General features: G+C 39.4%; 1 protein-coding gene across 8 annotated transcripts in view; it reads right to left on the bottom strand.

Annotated features, from left to right (window-relative positions):
• The window catches only part of CPEB1 (cytoplasmic polyadenylation element binding protein 1), a 32905-nt gene that overhangs the window by 2024 nt on the left and 7056 nt on the right, over positions 1-23825 (bottom strand). For 3 of the 8 annotated variants that reach the window (XM_075208202.1, XM_075208205.1, XM_075208206.1), the window contains exons 2-11: positions 22471-22648; positions 15821-16021; positions 11625-11842; positions 10501-10753; positions 10069-10182; positions 9725-9829; positions 8366-8502; positions 7266-7464; positions 7092-7186; positions 265-345 (exon numbers count right to left, since the gene is read on the bottom strand). In XM_075208202.1, the coding sequence (XP_075064303.1) occupies positions 265-345; positions 7092-7186; positions 7266-7464; positions 8366-8502; positions 9725-9829; positions 10069-10182; positions 10501-10753; positions 11625-11842; positions 15821-16021; positions 22471-22648 (1581 nt within the window). The other 5 variants (XM_075208203.1, XM_075208204.1, XM_075208209.1 and 2 more) reach the window with 5 other exon arrangements.

The following is a 23825-nucleotide window of genomic DNA, read 5'->3' as shown; positions in this document are numbered from 1 at the left end:
TAAAATAATCTAGTAAATAAGAAAAGGAGTAGAATCAAACATCCAAAATATTGATATTTATTCAAAACACCCTTTACAACAAGGTCTCCCCCCCCCCCCCCCCCACGTATTATTCTTTGATTTAATTTTTGGATGATAGAAATTGGGTTTTGACCACACAGTGCAGTATGCAATTTTTTTCTGTAACTAGTAGCAAGTATGCAAAAAGCTCATTAAAGAAAACTGATTAATTACTGTCTGAAAAGCAGTTAAATATGGGATTACCTGGTCTCGGCAGAAAAATGGACCGGGCTGAGCATTGCAAACCTGGCACACAGAGTCTTCAAGGTAAGGGTCTATCTGAACCTGAAGAGATCATAAAAGAAAAGGGACCACATTAAACCAATGTACAGCAACTTCTAGTTAATAGTTATCTGAGGTTTTTATTATGCTGTTCAAACTTCACCATAATCCTGCATGTTTATTCACAAGATACATTCCATTTTAGCAAATAAATATGTGCAGCTTTAATGTTAAAGTTTAGATCACTGGTAAAGTTACAATGAGACAGTACTGCTGATCATATTTACAATATGTTAATGTGTTACCCAAACTAGGTATAAAATACACTGTTAAAGGGGTACAGATTTAAAAAAAAAAAAAACCCGCACACATGACAAGGTGTACAATATTTTCAAAATCCAAATGGCAAATCGTGATACAATTACATATCTAGCTACCAAAATGGAGTATTACTCAAGTCAAAAGGGAAAAACATTCAGCTTTATGGAGTGGTGCTATTGTTTATCCATGAAATCCCCCACCATAACACGCAGCGCTGTACAGAGAATATTTGTCCTTCACATCAGTCCATGCCCCACTGGAGCATATTCCAAAATGTCCTTCCACACAAGAGCACATTTTAGTCAGCAGCCAGTTAATGTGTCAGTATGTTTTTGGAGTGTGGAAGATAATCCTAGAACTAGGAGGAAGAGTATAAAACCAGGGAGAGACCACAAACTGCACACAGATATAGCCCCAGTTAAGAATCAAAAGGGATAATTGCTGGGAGGCAGCAATGCTAATCACTGCAACAAATGAAGCCTGTATCTGCATACTATATTCTGCACCTATTGCCCCTCATGTAACACCAAACACCCTCTGGAACAGTTAATGTACAAACTTAAGTGTATGCCTGTTTAGATGGCAGATATTCAGCATGGATTCACAAAATTCTCAGTGAAGAGGGAGAAACCAGGCAGAAGAGACTATTCGGCAAGAAAGTCTGGAGAGGGAAGAGTGGGTAAAGCAGACAGCTCATGGCATAATGTGTACAATTTGCACACTCTACCCACAGGTAGTTGGTGCAAGCAGTGTGTCCCAATATAGAACATTACGGGGGAATTCAATTAGCTGCAATGTTCTGAGGAAGCATTTTTTCCTATACCATGTCATGAACAAGCTCCCAGCTTCTGTTACTTTGGGTGTTTAATGTAGGTTACACACGATTCCAGTACTAAGGTCTCTCTACCCATCACACAGGTTATAGACCTGCTGAATTGCCCCACAACAGCGCTCACACCCCCCCACATACTTCAGGTTTGTCACCACCTATTGAATATGGGCAATAGGACCCAAATATACTGTCCCACACGGCTTCTGGCTACCCACAGGTTAGCAAAGCCCTCACCAGCAACCAAAGGGTTAACTCCTCACACCTCCAGACTTACACAAATGTAAATGCAAGCACACTGATTTGTTAATACATTTGACCAAGCCTACACACCAGCATTCAAAGGGTTAACTTGGTCGAGCTATATTCTTAATAGGCTAATGGATTTGTTAGCGTATCAAGGACGCCACTTAAATTTATAGGTTTAATATACAAAAAAAAAAGGTACAGGGCATTCAGATAAACAATTGACATAACATACACAAGCAAAACAGTTAAAAGGGATTAAATTTCAGAGCATAATTTACATGAGTTGTATAATCTGTACCATGGGATATTGGCTTGGAAGATGGACAACTTATCAATGTGGATTGATTTTCTCGAGACTAAAATGCTGAGACCAGTTACAACAAATTGTCAAAGACACTTCCACACCTGTCCCCAACTCCAGGGGTTGTGGTCTGACACATTTTAACCACCATTTGCATGTTGCCCGATTTACTACCCAATTCTACAATGTGACCTAATTTTTCTGTGGAGTGTCACACAGACCCCATTTTATTACTAATAGATCCCCTATGAATTTATCCATCTATTGATACCAAACAGACATAGGTACACTGAATCAGTTGAGCTTATACTCATTTCCTCAACTTGTGTTGCAGAATTCTTAATTCAACATGAGCTGCCATTCATCATGCTATTGAGGAATATATGGCCGATAACTACTTTTATTGATTTTAAGTGGCATATTTTAAAACTGAATTCTTTGTCTATATAAAATATAGCCAGTCAGCACATGGTCTACTTGAGCAAGATACCATGGTGAGTGCTTCCTAAAAGTCTATTCAGGTGTCACGACTCCATCTCAGGCAAGGATATAGCCCACCACAGGGACCTTAGAAGATAGCAGTGTCACCTGTGACAGCTTCAAACACAGGAATGTGCAGAGTCACTGAACAGACTTTTACTTCACATTTTACACTTTAGTAGCTCACCTTATCAATGGATTCATTTGATATACCATATTTCCACCGCAGTTATGACTTGGGCCTTATTCCCCACAATGTGATGGGTCAACCCTTACAAATAACCAAGTTCTTTATGTTTATGACACTATGGTAGAAATCTCTGCTCATTTTTTCCCTCACCTATATGAGGCAGAAGAAAAAAAAAAAAAAAAAAAAAAAGTAGATTTTTGTCAAAATCTGCACTGCAAAATGTCTCCAGAATGGTCACGAGACTTTACAGCTAACTGAATTCCCCCCCCTTAGAGGGAATGTAAGAAAGGCTAGGCTGGAGACTGGCACAACACTCCACAATATTATGCTTTCACCCAGTGCAACAGCTTCATCAAGTTAACTACTGGACAGAAACATATGCAACAATTCATATAAAAAAGGCCTGTTGGCAGATAAAATCAGGATGTTCAGGCATTTGAAGTTAATGTTTGCCAAGCAGCAAGCTGCTCCATTTACTGCTACAACAGGGAGTTTGTTTTCCAGGCCTCTACTCCTTTATTTTAAACCTGAACACTTATCCCCGCCTTCATAACGTCTGACAGACCATTGAAACAATCACAGTAGTTTTTGCAATAAGCATATGTCAATTTATATAGCGCCAGCAAATTCCGTAGCGCTTTTGTTCTCCTATATGTGAATTGTAACACTTACTCCACTTACTATGCAAGTACAACACTGGTTCTAAGGTAAAGCTTGGGTCTTAACTGCTTTTCACACCATTTTCTTGTCCGACTCATTAGATTTGACTAGGTGATCCTAGGTCCTAGATCCTACATCCTAGGTGATGTCAGACAGCAATATACTTTATCTAGAATTGACCTTCACCATCTGCAGGCTTGATACACCTTTGGTTGTGTTTGCATATCACATAGTTGAGCTGCTGGTTATCAGAGATCTTAAGTAGTTGGTACAAACAAATCACCTCTTGGCTAGTATAAATGCTGAGTATTATGTCTAGACAAAGCAACAGTACACTTGCTTTCTGCTGGACCCCAATATTGAGCTATTTCCTAATTTGACTAAGGGAATAGAGTAACCACTTGTTGACTTGATGTTGGGCTCATGACTTATCTAAGTTTAAGGTCAGCCTAATTTACACATTGTTGAAATCAATTTGATAGATTTAGTTCCTTCTGTACTGGGCAATCTTTATATTTATGGTAATATGAGCTGCCATTCCTCATATGTGGTTTATTTAATGGAACATATGTATGAACAAGTACACTTAAAGGGTTGTGGGATTGGAGAAGGCTGTGTAGAAGTGCTGGATCTATATACTGAATATGTTCTGGCAAAATCATTGAACCCTTAAAAAAAAAAAGTATACATTTCTGGCAGATTAGATGTGTCAAATAAAGGGAAATGAAGGCTGTTTAAAATTAAAGTCATTGATGAGATTTATGAAGTCTTTTGAGGATAAGGTCTGGCATAAGAAACCAATGACATTGCATGATTACACACATTTTAGTTCTTTAGTTGAGTAGAAGGATATAACCTGCCACAATAAGTGTTAGTACTCTTTGGGCACATACTTTCAGATTGAGACATGTACAACTTAGTCACCATTGAGGAAAGTAGCTTCATTTCAGGTGCCGATTTCAACGGCTGTACAGCTGCCATGGCCAGAGCACCCAAATACTTTGTTTAGCAATACCAGCATCATAACAGTCAATATACTTTAGCAAGACACTACCATAACAAAATTGCCTTTAATATGAACCTTTCCTCCAGAGTTGCACTATTTTTTAAAAACCCATTTCTATTTACTTGCATAATTATACATTAAACTAGCCCCAGAACTGGGAACTCACAAAACATTCTTAATCAGCAACTTTAATTCACTTCTGCACATGGATAAGGAGCCTGCATCACCCTACAAATTAGGCTGTGGTACTGTTCAAACCATGTGGTCTGGTGTTTGGCTAAAATGCTCTTGATCCATATTGTGGATCCCCAAATTAAAGATGGCACTACCCCTGCCTATGAGGTTGAACTAGACAATCTAAGCAACATGTTAGTTCAAGGAGAACTAAGAAATTGTTCAATGTCATCAATGTTGCTAAAGGTCACTAGTTTTAACAAACCAATTGTTATCTCTACGCAGAATTATGTATTTCCTCTAGCATACAATAATTCTTTATTTACATGAGCTTCAAATATGCTGCAGCGCAGGCATCTTCCACTGTTGGTATGGAGTTACAAAGCTTTGTAAGCTGTTAAGGAGAGAGAGAGAGACCCAATGGATGCAAATATGCCAAGGTGGTAAGTGTGAAGCATAGAGCACACTTTTAGAGCAGTTCTCTGCCACACAATTTTGCTCTAAGATACCGCATGCAGATAATGCTACTGAATACCCTACATGGTTATTACTTCAGCAAGGTAATCTTCTAGTTCTCTTGTACTCTTCTGTGAAGCAGAACCCCCTTCCTGCTCATGATACACTTGGATGTGTAGACTCTAGCCCAGAGGCTGCCCAGGTTTTTGATAGTCACTATCAATTAATAAACAGCTTTAGTTAGCTTCCTTAAATGATTCAGGTGTAACTATGCCCTATTGATGCAGTTCATATTAGTCCTGCTTGCAAGTGTTTAGTTTCTTCACCCTTCAGGTGGAAGTGAATTTTATTTTACACATTGTAGCCATGATCCTTTGAAGAAATGTGTGAGGCAATTGTAAGTTATGACAGTGATGATTGTCTGATAGGTGCATCTAGTACAATTACTGGCAGTGCAGGGGAGACCGGGCAGTGAATAAATCATCTCACTATGCCTTCTGAGGACATACTATTCATTACCTATGGCAATGGTCTTCGTTTTTGTCAAGGTGATAAAACTCATGACTCCAGAGTTAAACCATACATGACTTGATAGTGCACCTCCACTGGTGTTAGATATCACCTTAATTCTATTATGGGTTTGCAGATTTTGTATCAGTGGATTCATTCTAGCTTTCCAGACTTAAGTTGACGTTTATGTGATCAGGTTTCCTGAATACATAACATTCATGTGTATTCAACTCATTTACAAGCTTGTCCAATATTCTAAAGCTCTTGGTCAGCATTAAGTGCCATGAAACATTTTATTGCTGTCTGAGAAGAAATTGAACTTCCATATAGTGAGTGGCATTGGTGGTTTCTCATATACCTTCCCTCATTAACATTTTCATTTTGAAAAACCAGAACCACTAGTTACAGAACTATAGATTGGGCACTAGACTTCAAGGAGTTGCTATTGGTCATTAAGTTTTAATTTTATTAATGCTGGGCCGATTACCTGTTAGCAAATTTACTTTAATTCAAGACCCTTCTAGGCATAGTAGTTTGACGAAGATGCCATTTATGGAATTTTTACACTGTAATAAACATCCATTTGAAGCCAGAGCCTTCTACTGAAGAATATAAATATACATCTAACCTAATTTCACACCAACAATCTAGTTGAGCACTGCAGATATATACTTCCTGTGCATCATTCAAGTTCAGGAAGAGTGGGCCTGTAGGCTATATGGAGTAACCCTTAATAGGATAAGCCAGTATACACATGTATAAATGAACTACCATTTAAACAAAGATTTACATGAGCTCCTGATAGGGAATAGTCCATGTGCCAGTGCAAAATAGACCACCCTTTTACAATGTGATCTGTCATACTTTAGTGATTACATTGTACCAAACACAGGTTCAGTGTGTAAGGTGTACAATTATAAGAATAAACACGGATAATAAATGTTGTAGTGGCATCTGCAGACAGCTGTATTTGTTGCTCTGTATGAAGATAAACAACTTCTGCACATAGAGGTCTTTAATGCACACAACAGGCGTTAAAACAGCCATTTTCTTAATGGGAGTGTAAATTGGCCTGTTATAAAGTTTTATTCTACAACTACACACTGGAAAACTTTATGCTCCTAAATGAATTATAAACACATTCAATCTAGATTAAAACAGTTCTAAAACACATTCTTATTTAAGCCAGTTAAGATAATGGAGATAAGGCCACCCTCTTCCAACCATATTTGCCTCCAGACGGCTGGCTTACGTGGCTTTGGAGGCGTTTGGACAGTGCAAAGGCATATATTGTATGTAACATGCCGCATGGTCCGAATCCCTTCACCTCAGGTAACCAATTTCAGCTCTGCTCATTAGAGCATAACTTCTGCATATGGCACCGCTGTGCACCCAAAAACTGAATTAGGGCTCTTTACATAGAGCCCTTCATGTAAAATCAGAAGCATGAAATCTAAACATTAAGCCATAACAGTTACTTCACCTGAAGAGCAAGTCTAATAAGCTATTAAATCTATTAGGTTCGCAGAATTTAGAGTCAAAGTGAATGAGCTAAAGGAAATCAACCCACACTAAACATTTGTACAGAAAGTGCAGCTAGAGAGCAAGATTTAAAACCAATTTTAAAACACACCTTCTTGGTAAACTTTGCAGTTTTTATTTCCACAAATGCAGCACTCACAGCCTTCAGATAACTGCGCTGGTTGTTGAAAGTCACACGTCCAGAACCTATTTGAGAGAGAAAGTTAGGAGCTAGATCTACAAGCGATACTAAAGCACATTTAAAGGGGAGGAAACTGCTACTCACCAATTGGGTACTTGTGCTTATCAGTATCAATACCAGCATAGACCACTCCACCAAACAAATCGTTCATTATAGAGGCAAGTGCTTCAGCATTCAGCATGCCATGTAGAGCTCCAACAAATACAGTCTTGCTGGGATCCAGGCGTTGAGATGGACTACGCACAAAGTTGCTATCTGCCAGCACCCAAGGAATGACCTGCACCTATGAGTGACATTTATTGCAGACTGAACTTTTTAGCATAAAAATACAAGTCATGTGTCTCAAAGTTACACATAAGAATGATGTCATAACATCTCATTAACTCTCCATTAATCTACTCAACTTGCCTTAATGAATAATCCAATCTTCAGTTTCAATATTTTTCACTATAAAATGTTTTATTTGGCACATTTTTTTTAAAATATGTCTTGCAAAGTGACAACCTGTTTAAACATGTTTCCACTGGCTTGAGCAAGGCAGCATTTGGATCCAGCCCTGCTCTTAAGACTTAGGGGTATCTTTGCTAAACTGCGGGTTTGAAAAAGTGGAGATGTTGCCTGTAGCAACCAATCAGATTCTAGTTCTCATTTATTTTGTGCATTCTACAAAATGACAGCTAGAATCTGATTCGTTGCTATAGGCAACATCTCCACTTTTTCAAACCCGCAGTTTAGTAAATCTAGCCCTTAAACTTTAATAAACCAGCATATTTACGTTACGGTTAGTTTCAGGGGTGGAACCACCATGAAATGCTTTCCTATTTGTTGGCTTCCACCCTAGCTAAAGGTGACAACATTCAGTTACCATTTGTTTTAAGGTTGTGCCAGTATAGACTTTTGAAGTACATGCCTGGCAGTTTGTGACCATAAGAGTACATAACTTAGGTCACTAAACGTCACTAGTCTAATGAGTTCAAAGTTAATTTTATAGGTGTATAACATGAAGCAGATCATGTTGGCATCGCCAGCATTTCAATTTTTTTATGCAAATTCATAAGATGGAAAATGGCTTCAGTTTTCAGACTTGTTTCTATACTGAGTATTGTGTTACTGACTGGTCTCACCATTAGCTGTACTTTGGTCAAGACTATGAAGAGCTAACCATGCTCAAAGCAGAGAACTACCTCCTTGCAGCGCATCCTACGACTTGACATTTTGAAGTAGTGCTCACTCAGCCCATCCTGGCTTAGCAAATCCTGAGTGCAGGCTTGAAGTAGAGCGCGGACCGATTTTTCAGACTCAAACACCAAATACACATAGCCTGCAATGGTGAAAAATACTGTGGATCAAAACAAAGAACTTCACCTACTATTTTTTTCTGTAGAAGACAAATTTCTTATTTTGCTTATTAGTTATGTGCTAAGAAAAGGAAGTTACTGCAAGAATCTTGGCCAAATCTAAGAATGTTACAATTAAAGAATCCACCTTTGCAATGCAACACTGTAGTGCTGGAGCTGTGGTTTACAAAACATCAAGTGACCCACAAAAAAAATAAAAAAGTATAACAGGAATATCTGGAGTTTATTACCAAGTAGAAGCTACTCAAGTTAATGCATAGTTCAATTACCCTGCAGCCCAGACACTGCAAACTGGCAGGTGATCAGTGATTTTTTTTTTTATGTGCACTTATTTACAACCTGTGCCTCAGTTATTTGTGTCTGTAGACAAAACCCCAACATGCATGGTTTAGGGCTGTAACTAGGGAAGTATGGCATATTCCACCACCCACGAAACAATGCTGAGGAAAAGGCCAGCTCAGACACAAGTGAGGAGTGGTTCAGGGCCACTGACTCAAGTGGTTACGAGTCACTTCAGACAGATGCTCCTGCAGGAACACAGGAGGCGCCATCAGGTGACATAATTACTACATGTGTGTGCTACTGACAATGTTGGGAAGGACTGGAAGCCTAGTGTTACTGAGCTCCTACTGGAAAGCAGAGCAGACATCAGCGCCAGATAGCCAAAGCTGTAAAGCAGGTAGGAGAAAACAGCACAGGGATGTAGGCTTTGTCTATTGCATGTAAAGGTCCAGGCGTGCTGACACACCCCCCCCCCCCCTCCCCAAAAGAAAGATGGCCAAATCTCCTTCAGTGGTGCACCACAGTTTGGAGGCAGCATCTACTCTCACCAAGACTGGTGGTGGGGCACCAGTGTCTGCCCTCCCCAAGCTACAAAAACCATCTAGTTAGTTCTACATGGGCAAATAGCTTAATACATAATGAAAGTGTCCGTTTTGTTTTTTATTCAATTTTTAAACCAGTCTCAATAGCATGTGGCTTGTTACCCCAACATGAACAGGCTCTTAAACACACATTTGTGTTTCTGGTGATATTTTTGATTTATATTGAAAGCCATTCAGAAACATGCAATGTCCCATCACCGTGTGATCAAGCCATTAAGTCCCATGAAACAAAGCAAACCACCAGTGTACCACCAGTAAGTGTTTTAAAAAAAAAAGTTTACTCCTACCATTTTGGCATTACCTTTAGGCATATTACCTTTAGGAGGACAACGGGGATGCTTCCCATCCTTACCAGGCCACTCAACACTCAGAGCACCAAACACACGGAAAGTGTTTATCAATCCAGCTGCAAAGCAAAATAGGCATTACCATTCAGAACCCGACAGCTTTATCAGAGTGCTTCACTCAGTTTAATATATTGACAGAAATAGGTTTTAAGTAAAATTGTAGAAGCTTGAGAATATTTGCAATCTATAGAGAATAGATCAGAGACCCGTCCCCACCTGATGAGCTAGAAATTGCATTTGTTTTTCACTGTTTGAGGAGAAAAGGGGAAAGGATTGTCACTGGTGTTAGTGCACTTACTCTCTGTAATATCCCAGGGAACTCCACCAAGAAACACCTTGCAGGAATAAACTGGATTCTTGTAGTTGCGAGGAGGCAGCTGACCACTCCATGTACAAGTTGCTTCATTTACAGCTAGTGGGATAGGTGTATAAAAGTTTGCTGCAAGTTATATACTGGGTCTTGTGACACCTATTAACACTTATTTCACTCGCACCTAGTTACACACTTATAATAGTCTGATTATAGAGCACCCAAAGGAATGAAAAGCTTGTTTGTTTCTTTTATAGATAAAGACTTAACATATTATTTACTGCTCAAAAAACAAACAAAAACCAATGGGTGTTCTATTTTCAGTTTAAGTTACATTTGATAAACAAGATGAAAATGTAGACTGCCATTGTTGGCCCTAGTGCGTAAATTAAACAATCTGCAAAAACAAACAAAATGTACCTGCTGCCTGCCTGTGCAGCCGTGCCTCCCTTTCAATGCTGAATGGATCTTCAGCAGATTCCAGAAGGTCCCAAGACGGCCAGACAGAAGTGCCAGGCCATCTCTTAGACATCCCCATGGGGGAACCAGTTGCTGCTACAAGAGCAGCATGGTCTGTGTCCAATCTTGAGCCAATGCCCAGCTTTAAAGGGTCCCGGGACAAGCCACTGCCCAAGGGGAGGAATGGTAGAGGGGGTGAAATACGTAGACTGGACTGTAGAGAAAAAAAATAAAATGGTGATCAGAAGCATCCATAGAGTTGGCAAAATACATAATTCTAGAATGACAATTTAAAAAAGAAAAACAAAAAAACATTTAACACATTTCATATAGACAACCAAATGTAGTGCTTGGTAAGTGGGTTGGCAGCATTATAAGACTTTACTCCTGAAAATATAAAGCTGCAGAGGACAAACAGAAACACGTTGAACACAGAGCCTGATGCAGAGTCTAAGGCATGCCTGTTTGTAAAGTGTAAATTCACTCTTCAAAGATACTTTCAGGGTTTTTGTAAACAAGCACAGGCTTTCATACATCTGTACTCGTGACTGAAAAGGCATTATGGGAAGGGAAGGGGTGTTCCAATGTAGGCCGAGTACAGTAAAGCAGTGTTGTGGACTGGTAAAAGGTATCTACCAGTTCACAACTGTTTACACCAACACTAGCTAACCACTTTTAATTAGTTGAATGTGGATTCAGCTCTGAAATGGCGAGGACTGCCTCCTGCATTGCTCATGCATATTTTACAAACAACCTTCACATGTTTAAGCGGGACGGAAGGTTATATCTGCTGTATTATGTGAATCCTAAACGCAAATTTACTACAAAAACATGTTTACAGTTCTATTGATTTACGACCTGGCTCTGCATACTAGTGTCCAAGTAACAGTCCATAAACCTTGCATATATGCTACAGATGCAAAGCTGGAAGACTCAACTTGTGCGACTGCATATGGGCTATATTTGAAAGTTCATTTTTCTACCATAAATTATGTCCAGGTTGCTTTTAACTCTGCATCAAGCCCATAGTACCTAAAGACAAAGCTAGGTGTAGACCAATATTTTAAACAAAGTTACATGCTTACTATCAAGTCAGAAAGGTGGTCCGAGCCAGAGCTGAATCCACTGGTGTCAGAATCCGAGGGGCTGCTTGAGCGGGAGTCCAAAATGGAACGGCTGTCCAATCGTGAGCCACGCAGCAGTGGAGAGGGATATTTCTCTACAAAATCTGAGCCAATTGGATCAAGAGGCAAAAAGCCCAGAGGTGGAGGTTTTCCAAGAGGGTTGTTTAGCAGATTGAAAACTGCAGAAAAATAATATAGTATTAGATGTTCCTGTATCAAGAAAAAGTTAACACTCCATTATAATTACATTTCATCACTGACTAAATCCAAACAAGCACCATCATGGGAAACTACACTAGACAGCAAGGCCTCCTCCAGTGGCAAGGCCTTTTTTTCACAAGATAACACACAAAGTTGCACTTTTGCAAAAACAAGAGTACAGCATACATTCTGCACAGTAGTTTATAAAAGTACCTGTTCCATCACTAGTGTACAACTTTTAAGGACAGAATCCTTAATTTAAACTCCTACCTTCCTGAACTTTCAATCACTTATTTTATATTGTTGGGCAATTTCAGCACTAAAAATTGCATTTAAACGTCTAAGGGTAGGATAATGAGTAATCCAAGGAAACCAAAAAAAAAAAACACGACTTTAGTATGAACTTGCTGGACAACATTAAGACCTTTGAGATGAGAACTGCAGCCCTCATTCCCTGCAGAATCTATTTTGGAACCTGGCACTGATGGCCCATGCCAAGGGGTGCATTCTGCTGAATCATCGTCTTAATGCAGGGATTAGATCCATGACTGGTCAATCTCTTCTAGAACAGTCTCCTGTATTATCCTTTATAATAGCCAGAACATTTGTAATCTTGAGCAGATCAATTAAAGATAGTCAAAACATTAACTATTTTACCTCTGATTTGAGGTCTCATTACAAACAAAATCAACATCCTATGAAACAGGGAATGAGTTTTGATTTAGGAATATTATGTCTATTATGCCAATTTTAGTTTTCCCTTACTTTTGTAGCATCCACTTAGGTGGTAGGTTTAATATACTCCAATGCCCAAAATGCCAATAAATTTGGCACCCTGAAATTTTACCTCTGATAAGAAGTGTGGGTACCCCTGTCAGGAAGTAACTAACCCATGTCAAACTTAACCAGCAGTTTTGCCAAAGACATTTGCTACTCTGTCTGAAGTGTTCTGCCCATTTGTCTAGCACTCATGAATTTGAGAAAATGACTTCTGTCAGGGATTGGCAAATCTGGAGGCAATACATGGGAAGTTTCTAGATGCAAATCAGTCTTCAAGATATTGCTGGGCAAACAAGTTACCCCTGCAGATTAAAACCCTGCCAGAGATCAAATGTATATAAAGCCTTTTGAATAAAATTGCATTGCCAGTCACCCCAAATGTGTTACGTCCATTGAGTTACTATAGATTTTGTAGACAACTTGCATGTGGGCGTAAAATGGTGTTATGAGGTCTATCAGATCCTATGAGCACAAGTTATTGGAATGCACAATATTGTGGAATGGAATGTGCCAACATGCAGTCTATTTAAAAAAGCATGGTTACCAACAAATAGTTTCCATTCAGCACACAATATGGAATGGGCCCAAGAACCAGCAACTTACCACTACATACCATTGACGCATTTCCCCCCTACATACTTAGTGCAACAATACGAGTCTCAAACTCATGCTGTAACGCAGTCAAGTGTTTATACCACAAATACAACCGCTCACCCCATGTCCCAAGTGACTATTGACACTGCATGTATTTGATAGAAATACAAGTATATATTTTAAATGATAAACACCTACAAAAGCTTACTACTGTTCTATGGAGTTCAAAAGATTTAGCATAGTCTCCATTTAGATATTAGTTTGAACTGCAGCACCTCATTCAGTGTTCAGGTTTCATCATGCTACAGACATGATTATGTTTAATTAAGCTAGCTCATCATGCATTAATTTCATTTACTTGAGACAATAGTGTATATCATGGGAACCTCTTGCCAGTTTATCTGCCTTAATTTATACAAGACAGTATAAAAGGTAGTTACAGTACTATACTACATAGTTACTACGATTGTGCAAGTAAGCGTTCAAGCCATTTTCAAAGCTATTCTATTGTTTATTGAAAGTAATACTCCTTAATACAATTGTTCAGGGTGTGGCATTGTAGAAAGGATTGTGTGAAGTGGCCCAATTAAGTTACAAGTGTCAGCAGACAAAGCCCCCCCCCCCCCCTCTCTTTTTTCCCCCCTTATAATGGGGCTTTAATGAAGTTTTAAAAGGAATGGAGGGGGAGGTTTCCATATACTGTTTGGAATAACCCTTTGCAGGAGTTTACCTAAAATGTATGTCTAGTCAGAGTATAGTGCTACATTGTATAGCATAGGCTATCCCTTACAATCCCATCTCTGTAATTTACCATGCTAAGTCTTGTTATTTTAATTTTGAATTGTAATCAAGTATAGATGGTCCAAGAGCTGCCTGATAGTCAGGGCCGGTGCTAGGGTCCGTGGCGCCCTAGGCATTTTCGAAATCGGCGCCCCCACCCTGCACACTTACAAAATAGTGTAAGTGTGCAGGGTGGGGGGGGGGGGTGCAGATTTTGAAAATGTGCGTCTTTTCTTACCTTAACTTGCCTCCTCTCTGCTTCCCTCCACTCCCTGACACTGTCGGGCCGTGATGATGATGTCATGCCCGACAGTCAGTCAGTGAGTGAGTGGAGGGGAGGAGACGGAGCAGAAAGGCGGTGGTGGTGAGCAATAGTCCTTCCCCCCCTCCCTGTGGATGTATCTGAAGCTGTGAAAGGTATGGTCAGCGGTCGCCGCACAGTTTTAAAGAAATTTTTTAATCTGTGGCGCCCTCCAGAGCCCGGCGCCCTAGGCAACTGCCTAACCTTGCCTAATGGGAGCTGCGGGGCCTGCTGATCGTTCTCCAGGACAGACTACAGCCTGCTTGTTAGGAATCTCATAATGTTCCATAAACAGGTTCATGTGCAAGCCCTGGGAGTAAGAATGAATGGCCAATAGAATTTAACAGTTAGCCAACATCTTCTAATTAGCCTTCTATACAGAAGAAATATTGTAGGGTTCATAACAAAATAAGCTTAAAATTTTGGGATAAAAAAAAAAAATCCTTGTATGTTTTACTAGTGTCACCCTCTACCAGACAAATCATTTGCTCCATATTGGCCATATGTCCCATCTCTCCCCAGATAGGTCTTTGGTATTCATTCATTGCACTTGGAAATGTCTGCAGAAGTCACAAGATTTTCCCTTTGTGCACCAAACAAGTCCCTAACCCAGATATTCAGTGTCTAAGGGAATACAGTAAGGACAAACTTGTACTCTTCATACAGCAATAAAGCAAGTCATTCTCTAAATAATGCAACAATACAAAGTTAACTGCAGTGTTTGACATTAAATATCCTTAAACAAGGCGACTGATGCTTTTCTGTGAACTTCTTTCCAGAGGTTAATGCAGAAGAAAAAAAAGGGGTCCCAAACAAATCACCAACAGGCTGCAAGAGGAATGTCTGTATTTACCAATTCCCTTTTCTGGCACATGCAGTGAGAAGAGATGCTTTGAAACATACCCGAGTGCTTAAATCCTCCCCCTCTTCATACCCCTGCTCTGTCATTACAGGACATATTTAGAGCTATGAGCATATGTGTGTCGTAGACTATGGAACTGAATACCTCCCCTTAATGTTTGGCTGCACTCATTTCCACTGTACTATATCATAGATTTCCAGTGCACATCTATGGGGAACAAATACCAGTGATATTAAATCGCTGCAGAGTGCCTTCATGACTATTCCAGAGGCACATGGACTGTCAATGCTGTATATGGTCTGTGCAGACATCCTACCCCCTCTGCCATCATATCACATGCACACTTACTATTTAAGTAAAATAAAAAGCCACCTGGAGATGGCCACTCGTCCTGCAGGATGCTGGGACATTTCCCTTGCATCTCAATGTAGCTACCTACACCTACTTTACACAGTAAATACAAGGTCTATGGACAGATTAAGAGTTATGCACATCATAAGAAAAGTTCTATGTTAAGGCGGTTATTTAAAGATCAAAATGTGACATAGTAATTGATGTTCACATTGATTGAAATGTAGCTCAGAGGGCCAAGACCTCCATCCCAGTTGCTTCCCAGCAATATAAGTAAGAGTGCCTTACCTGACTGGGCAGCTGATGGTGTGCTGGACTGCCCAGAAACGTCCGAGTCCTGAGTGCTCCACGGTCTGTCCCAGCCTGTGAGGCTAAGAGACTGCAGACCAAGGCACAAGTCATTTGTGTCAGGAAGGCCACGAGGAGATGTATCATGTGATGTAGGGAAGAGCATCCTGCTTGCTGTAGCTCCCTCCGTATCTGGGAACTCTGTTCAGAAATAAGAGGAATGCAAGACTCAATTGCTTTTACATACCTGATCTCAGTAAAACATAAATGACTTTCCACCTGCAGCAAGTAGCACCACTGCCAAGTACCTAAAGCACTGCATTACCCACACCCAGCCTTGCCTGCTACGTTAATATTTCAGAAAGCATAGCTTGTTTTTGCACCATATGATGCATCAGGGAGAATAGCAGAATCTGAAGTTTGATATAGGATCTGCAGCTGTCAAGATAAAATAAGCAGAGACTCCTGCGCACATAGATGCAGATACTTTGCTTCCAGTGGCCCTGCCTTCATCCCTCTCCAAGCCCTTCCAGAACCCCTCCCACACATAGTTCTGGAGAGACTCCAAGCCTGAATCAGCAGCAGCAACGCAGGGCTTCACCATTGTGCTAGCATAATCTGTTTGCTTGGAATATAGACAAGAGCCTGGTCTATGAGCCACTGTTTACCAGAATGCAATAAGGATAACATTCAAAGCAGCTCATTCTAGTGAACATATTTATTAGACCACTTTAAAACCATGTAAGGAAAAGGAATGGGGTATCAAAACAATTTTACATTTAATCTTGCAAACACAATTATTTGTTTGATCATAACATGCAACATTCTACCCCTCACAAAAGCACGCTGAAGTTTAGCTTGTCACAAGACTTGATCCCTGACTAACAATACACCCTGGTTTCAAATCAGGTCATTTGTACCAAGTTTGTAGCAACGCAACCATTATTTTGCCACTTTCAAGATTTACAAAGGGTTCTCAGCATTATCAGAAACAAGCAGCTCATAGGGGGAGTGAATGAATTTAAAAAGGATGATAAGTATAGTTAACTGAAACTCAGACTGCAGTTCATTCTTTGAACAGGGTATGGCAGTTTAAATGTATCACTCATTTAGTGATACATGTAGTTGGAGTGTCATGTTGCAGGTTAAGGGATGATGGGTTTCCTTAGCCTTATTTAAGCTGGCCCTTACATGCAGTTTATTCAGCCAGTCTATTGATAAGAGTTATTTTTGGGAGAAACCCCCCCCCCCCCTCACAACAAACTAGCCATGCACCCTCCCTTTTAAATATATTGCTCACCTGCATCGAAAATTTTATATAATATATATATATATATATATCCATTTACCTCCAGGCAACTAATGTATGGGTTTACTTTTTTTCTGGTCTACTCAGCTAACCAACACCCTGGAAGGCATTTAATGACTCCTATTTCGTGTCTGTTACCCAAATTGTCCAAAATTTAGCCATGGGTGGAAATATCTGGCTAGCATGGCAATGTTCCTTTAAGTGAGGCAGCACAGTGGCTAAGTGGTTAGCACTTCTGCCTTACAGCACTGGGGTCATGAGTTCAATTCCTGATTACGGCCTTGTCTGGAGTTTGTATGTTCTCCCCATGTTTGCGTGGGTTTCCTCCAGGTGCTCTGGTTTCTGGCACACTCCAAAAACATACTGGTAGGTTAATTGGCTGCTAACAAATTGACCCTAGTCTGTATCTGTCTGCGTTTGTGTGTTAAGGAATTTAGACTAAGCTCCAATGGGGCAGGGACTGATGTGAGCAAGTTCAGTGTACAGCGCTGTAGAATTAGTGGTGCTATATAAATAAGTGATGAAATACAACTGTAGAATAATCAAAGTATGAAAAGAGTGGGTTAAAACAGCAGAGCAAAGTAATCCAACACAAAGATGTTTTAATTGAATAACTGAAGGATGCTACATCCAGAAGATAATGTCTGGTAAAGGCATGAAGCAATTGCATCCTGCACAGCCTTGCAAAAAAGATGTTCAGATGCCAAACCAGAGTCTAGAAAAACACCTGAATTTAAGGTCATGAGAGCAAAAACCTCTGGAAAAAAAGAATGAATCTAGATTTTGTGGAATGGTAGCAGGATCAAGATAATTTCGGTTTGCACTACAGAATGAATATATTCAAAACCTATAACAAGAAGTTTTCTAGCTTTCAGAAGTACCTCACTTCAACTGCCTTGCATCAGTTGAAAGATGTTGCCTATGGAATGGGATGCAAAATTGGTCCCTGTTGTAGGTTGTCTGATTGGGACAGTATGGTAGAAGGTTTCCTCATGCGGTGTGGGCAAAATTGAAGTACAGCTATTTGCCCTTCAATAATGATCTTCTATGAAGTGTGGACAATAAGAAAAGGAGGCAAATCATACTAGCTGATTTGTCGATTCCATGTTACTTTCATCTACTCCTTTGTTCCAGTATCCCTGTGATGATAGAACTGCATTACCTTGGTGCTGAAGTGTGTTGCCAATTAGGTCTATTTGAGGGAGTCTAATTTTCAGTTCTAGATGTTGAAAAGCGTGCGAGGCCTGTGAAAGCTGAATGACAATTTTATGGTTGGGTGGAAGCTTTGCCAGGGCCACAGCAAATATAACCGCAAAGATGGTTCAGAAATGGATTACAAGTGATTCTCAGACTAAGCCATTTCACAAGCATTAAAACTGACAAGTGATCTGATGGGCATAAGACCATTACACTCCCCTTACCATCCTTAAAGTGGAAAGGCTGAAAGTTATAACCAGAAAATGAAGACTACAGACCAAAATCATAAAGAAAACTGGTCTCACATTGGCCAGAAGTATAACCCTTTATATCACAAGGCATGAGGGTCATGCCCTGAAGACCCCTTCAGTATCTTCCCTTATGAATCCTATTTGGAGAACTCCATGTTTTAGTGGGCCCTTAGTAGTTACTTACTGAAAAGCAAGTCTGGCAATACTTGGCTCAGATGAGCAGACATCCCTGGTGCACAGTTTTATACTCATCTGCCTGATATTGACAATTGTCAGTCTAAATCCAGATGACCAGTATCATAAAGATGTTTGCAAGATAAGGACTGATTACTTGGATCCAATCAGAACCCAAGTCTAACTCCTTAAAAAAAAAAAGGAATTTTTTAAGTGGTTCAAATCAGCACAGGTCATAAGTTATGGGACCTTATATGTGGAAAGTGAGCTCATGTTTGTGAGTAATGACAATTTACCAGCATCCAAGTTGCAGAAAAGAGGGGTGGCTTACAAGAGTAAAACAGTTCTGATATTTTTCCCTCAAGTAGGGGTTGAGATACTGTCAGACTGCAACAATATTTAGAAGTTTTGGATAAGGTTATAGATAAAACTAGTCACTGTAGTGATGAATTGGCTGTGATAAGGTAAGAGCAGTTCTAGAATCAAGAGGTCCTTGATATGTTCTTCGTAGAGGAGTATGTAGATAGGCCAAAAATGTTGTACCTTCATTTCTGACCAATATAATGTGATTAAAGGACACCAAATTAGTGAAATGCAAGAAGGGACATTGGCAAAGACATGGGATCATTTTCCACATCTAGGTGCAGGATCAAAGTTGATGTCAGGTATAGTACAATAAACAAAGACTGGTCTTGTGGGCCCATTTGTCATTTATGCAAATAAAAGGTGTCTTCCCAAATGTCTTGTGCAAGCAAGGAAGATTGTTTGACTATCCAGCATTTTATCAGAATTTTGGCAAAGGCGACATTGTTAGGCAGGCCAATTAGGCGATTCCAGAGTCAGAGGGTTGATTGTAAAAGTTGAATGACAATCTGGATACAAAATAGAGTTTAGTAGCCATGCTATGCATGGTCCTGTCTTATGACTGATTTTATGAGGTTTATTTAAAATGTTCTTCTATCTAGAATGAACATATGTAGTACTCATGTTCCCATTTCTCAAAAGGTCTCTGCCCATACTCTTAATTGCCCTGGAGACTGAAGTCATAGCTACTCCAGAGGAAGTGTCAAGTTTTACATGAACTTTTAATTTTTATATCCATGCAATCCTTCACTGGACTTCCTAAAGAAATTCTAGTGGTTCTAGTAGGGTAACTGCCTTCAGCTGCATCAGTCTGACACTGACCACCATTTAGAAGTGAAAGGGATGCAGCCGATAAATACTTCAATTTTATTAAATTTAAAGTATTTAATTGCTACTATTCTTTACCAAGGATATCTTTAATAACTGTACTAGGAACACTGCCTTTTCTGCGATACACAAACATGGAATCCAGGAAAGAGGCCAGAACTCTGGTATCCAAAGGTTTTGTTAATATGCTTAAGTAGAACATTTTATCACATCATGTTAACCCTGGAATATTACCAGGGCACAGGGCAGTATAGATAAGATTCCCGGGTAGGGCGGGTTCATACTGCACCTGCCCGACCCGATGTCATTTCTAGTCCATTAGAAATGACATCATTTTAGTACCCAGAGGTCCCCCTGACAGCCGGCAACGCACCAGAGACACCGCTGGCTGAAAATAAGTTAAGTAAACATTTCTTATGGTTTTTTTTTATTAATTAAAATCATTTTTTTACACTTTGCCATTTTTTTTTTTTACAGTATGAATGGTGAGACCCAGGAATTACACAGGTTGCACCATTCATACTGCAGGCGAGCGGGGTCCAACCCGGGAATTACCCCTCGCAAAATCCCGGGTCTAAGTACCGGGATTTTGTGGTTGGAGTATTCATACTGCACCAAGACCCGGGTTTTTCAGCGTGCCTCTGCAAAAACCCGGGTTTTTGGTGCAGTATGAATGGGGTATAAATTAGATGTCAGCATCTTGCGTCATCACAAGGTGATACCCCAAAATCTGAGTACCCTGGGGTGTATCTATGTTTTTAATTTGTTAATTGTTAAAAGTGATATATATATATATAAAATGTATTTATTTTAAATCTTATATAAGCTGGGGGTGACAGAGCGAGAGGAGTGATACTCAGGACCGCTGAGAGAGATCCCTGTGTCTGGATAGACAGAGAAAAATAGGGACAGAATGAAAATGGGACAAAGTGATATATAAGCAGATTAAAAGTGAAGAAAGTGTAAGAGAAGAAGTGAGCCAAAGAGAGGTGTAAGTAAAAAGTAAAGTGCTGAAAACAAATAAGCAGTAGAGAGATCTGTGAAATCACACTAAAAAGAAACTGAGCTATGTACTGAGGACAGTGAGAGAGGAGAGAAAATAGAGGTCTGTGAATACACACAAAAGGGACTGTGTAATACAAAAGATCACCAATTTATTTGGCGTGAAAAAATCATTTATGGGCCCCAACCACGTGCACCACTTCCACAAATAAATATTGAAATATATAATGTAGGTCTTAAAGTTGTATGGAGAAATTAAGTTATATATATTATTAGAGATGTCAGTGATATTAGTATGGTGAATTTAAAGGTTTGTCAATTGTAAATAGTTTTAAAATGATAAGATTGTTTAAAAATAATTGTTTGCTTCCAATATAAATATCAGAATAATAATAAAAGGAAGTTAGTTAAGAATAAACTTGTCATTTTAAATCTGGATAAATCTCCTTACCTCTCTGGTGCAATTTCAACGTATTACTCTAAATAACACCACGCGGGGTATTACAAATATAGTTACTTACAAACTTTAAGTGCTTACACAAACATGTTATCAAGTGTAATAAATGTAAAGGGCGATAAGTCCCCCTATTAAGCCACATATTTCCGATATTCAGATAGGAAATTTTGATCATTTCAGGCTAACCAAGATGAGACACTTAGACTAGCCTTTATGAGGCAATGCACTCACTATATGCTTCTTTCTTCCATTTTAAAATTCACCACCTAAGGTTTGTCCCCTGAAGCTATATACCACTGATGGTGATAGATTTGTTTGCTTCATTTTCCAAGTAAGCATACTCACAAAAGTGGTGTAGGTGGAATACCCTTTAGAAATCATTCATCTTATTGGTGTGCTTGATTTTGAAATTGTTAGAAGCATATATAGTGTAGTATTTCACTTTTAAAATGCTTTTTCATATTGCATAATAGGTGAGGAGTTTTGGATGGCTTTTTTTTTTTTTTTTTTTTTTTAAGAGAACAAGCTACAGCACACTATATATGAACTTTTATTGTCCATTTGGATGGCTTGAGACATGTTGCTTAGAGTATCCATTTGATTTATATGGTATGCATGTATATACATACACACCTTCTAACACAGGGTGTAGCACCTATGTATTATGCTTGTATTATTATAGTTTTTCCATTCATAGGGGAAAGTGAAGACCCATATACACATTGGAAGCAGCCACAATCAGAGTGCTCCAGGATGGTTTCTTACTTCAGTTTCTGATTAACCAGAAAGTTGCACACTTTTAATCTACGACTTAACCAGATTAGAAAGACATGAATTCACATGCTATGGAAACAGTCAATTTTATGCATGTATAGTGAATCTGACTTGTTCACATTGAATATGCAGTTTGCAGGAAATTGTAGCCCAAATACCAATTTATTACATCTCATTAAAGCCAATGAATACAATATGTAGCAAAATAAAGTACAATTTGATGGCACAGTTTCAAACTAAACAGCAACATATTGCACTATTTGAATTGTCAACTGTTTAAATTAAAACTAGGTACCTTGTAGGTGGTCACATTTACCCTTTGCATTGGGAGTGGTGCAGACCCCAGTGAAGTCCAGAGAGTTGTCCAGCATTGCGTTTATCCGACGAAAAATGTCAGCATTGCTGCATGTGGAAAGTGCTGGGGTATCGGAAGGGCAACCCCAGCAATCTTTACTTCTCCCTAAATCATCTTTCTGGAAGGAAAACAAAACAGATTGGTTACGCTGATCTCCAACACCTAACCATTTGGCAGTGGAAACCTGGGAAACCCTTAGTAGAATACCATGATTATGAGTCTTAAAAGCCATGTAGCTTTGGGAAGCCGTTCTAGAATTCTACTGTGTTTAATAGAAAATGGCTAAACTCTTTCATATCAAACCATTAAAACTGCAGTATATACACATCTCTAATTACAGTTCATTGTATTTTACAGACACTTTCTAAACCTTAAGGGACTAGCTCAATTAGAGGATGAGACAGGCACTGGGAAGGTGAAATAAATAAATGGAATTCACAAATCCCACAGCTTTACTACAGATATAAACAGCATCCAATAGCAAATGTCTCACTGCATGCAGCAATACTGCAATGATACAATTAATCTAAAAACACAAGATGAGAAGTTGTTGGCTGCCATAGATGCTGTGTGTTGAGGCTCATAGTTGGAGAATAGCCTAATAAACATGATCTGAATGCAGACCACCACAATTTCTGGAGAGACAAATATGGCCAAGGTTGACATTTTATTACTGTAGGGTTGGGAAGCTACTACATTCAGCACAATACATGGGCATAAATCAATGCCCTATGGCTTGAAGATTCAATTTACAGGGATTCTTACCACATAAGGGGAAGAGTATCCTTTTTGAGGGTTGCTCCTGCTTATGGTAATCACCTGATTGTGCATATGTTAACATGAAACAATGCACCACACTGTTTGATGTACCCAAGGGCAGGGTCTGGTGGCAGAAGTCAGGTTTTGCTATATTCATGTAAACTACACAGGTAACATGGCATTGTATATTAGAAAATTCTCTAGATGCATTCCTGGTTTACAGTACAATAAAATTAAACTTTAGTTATTCAAATGACAAAAGCCATCTGTAGCACGTTTTGACTGTGCAGTGTGCAAAGCTACATCCTAGTACACTTAAGCTAGGTACACTGTTGCATTGTACTGCAGATTCAATTTCTGTAGTGATTTTACCAATGATCATGCAGACACGTGTACACCTACAACATGTTTCCTTCAGATCTGGGATCAACATCTCAACCATCTGCTAGAGATAGTGAATAAACTCTACAACCATCTGCCTATGCTGCTGGTTTTGAGTGCACACTTCAACATTTTCCAAACATTGTGCCATCTTT

This window comes from Mixophyes fleayi, chromosome 4 (genome assembly GCF_038048845.1).
Source record: "Mixophyes fleayi isolate aMixFle1 chromosome 4, aMixFle1.hap1, whole genome shotgun sequence".
Lineage (NCBI taxonomy): Eukaryota > Metazoa > Chordata > Amphibia > Anura > Limnodynastidae > Mixophyes > Mixophyes fleayi.
Note: the sequence above shows the minus strand (reverse complement) of the source record. Positions and strands in the feature narration are given on the sequence as shown.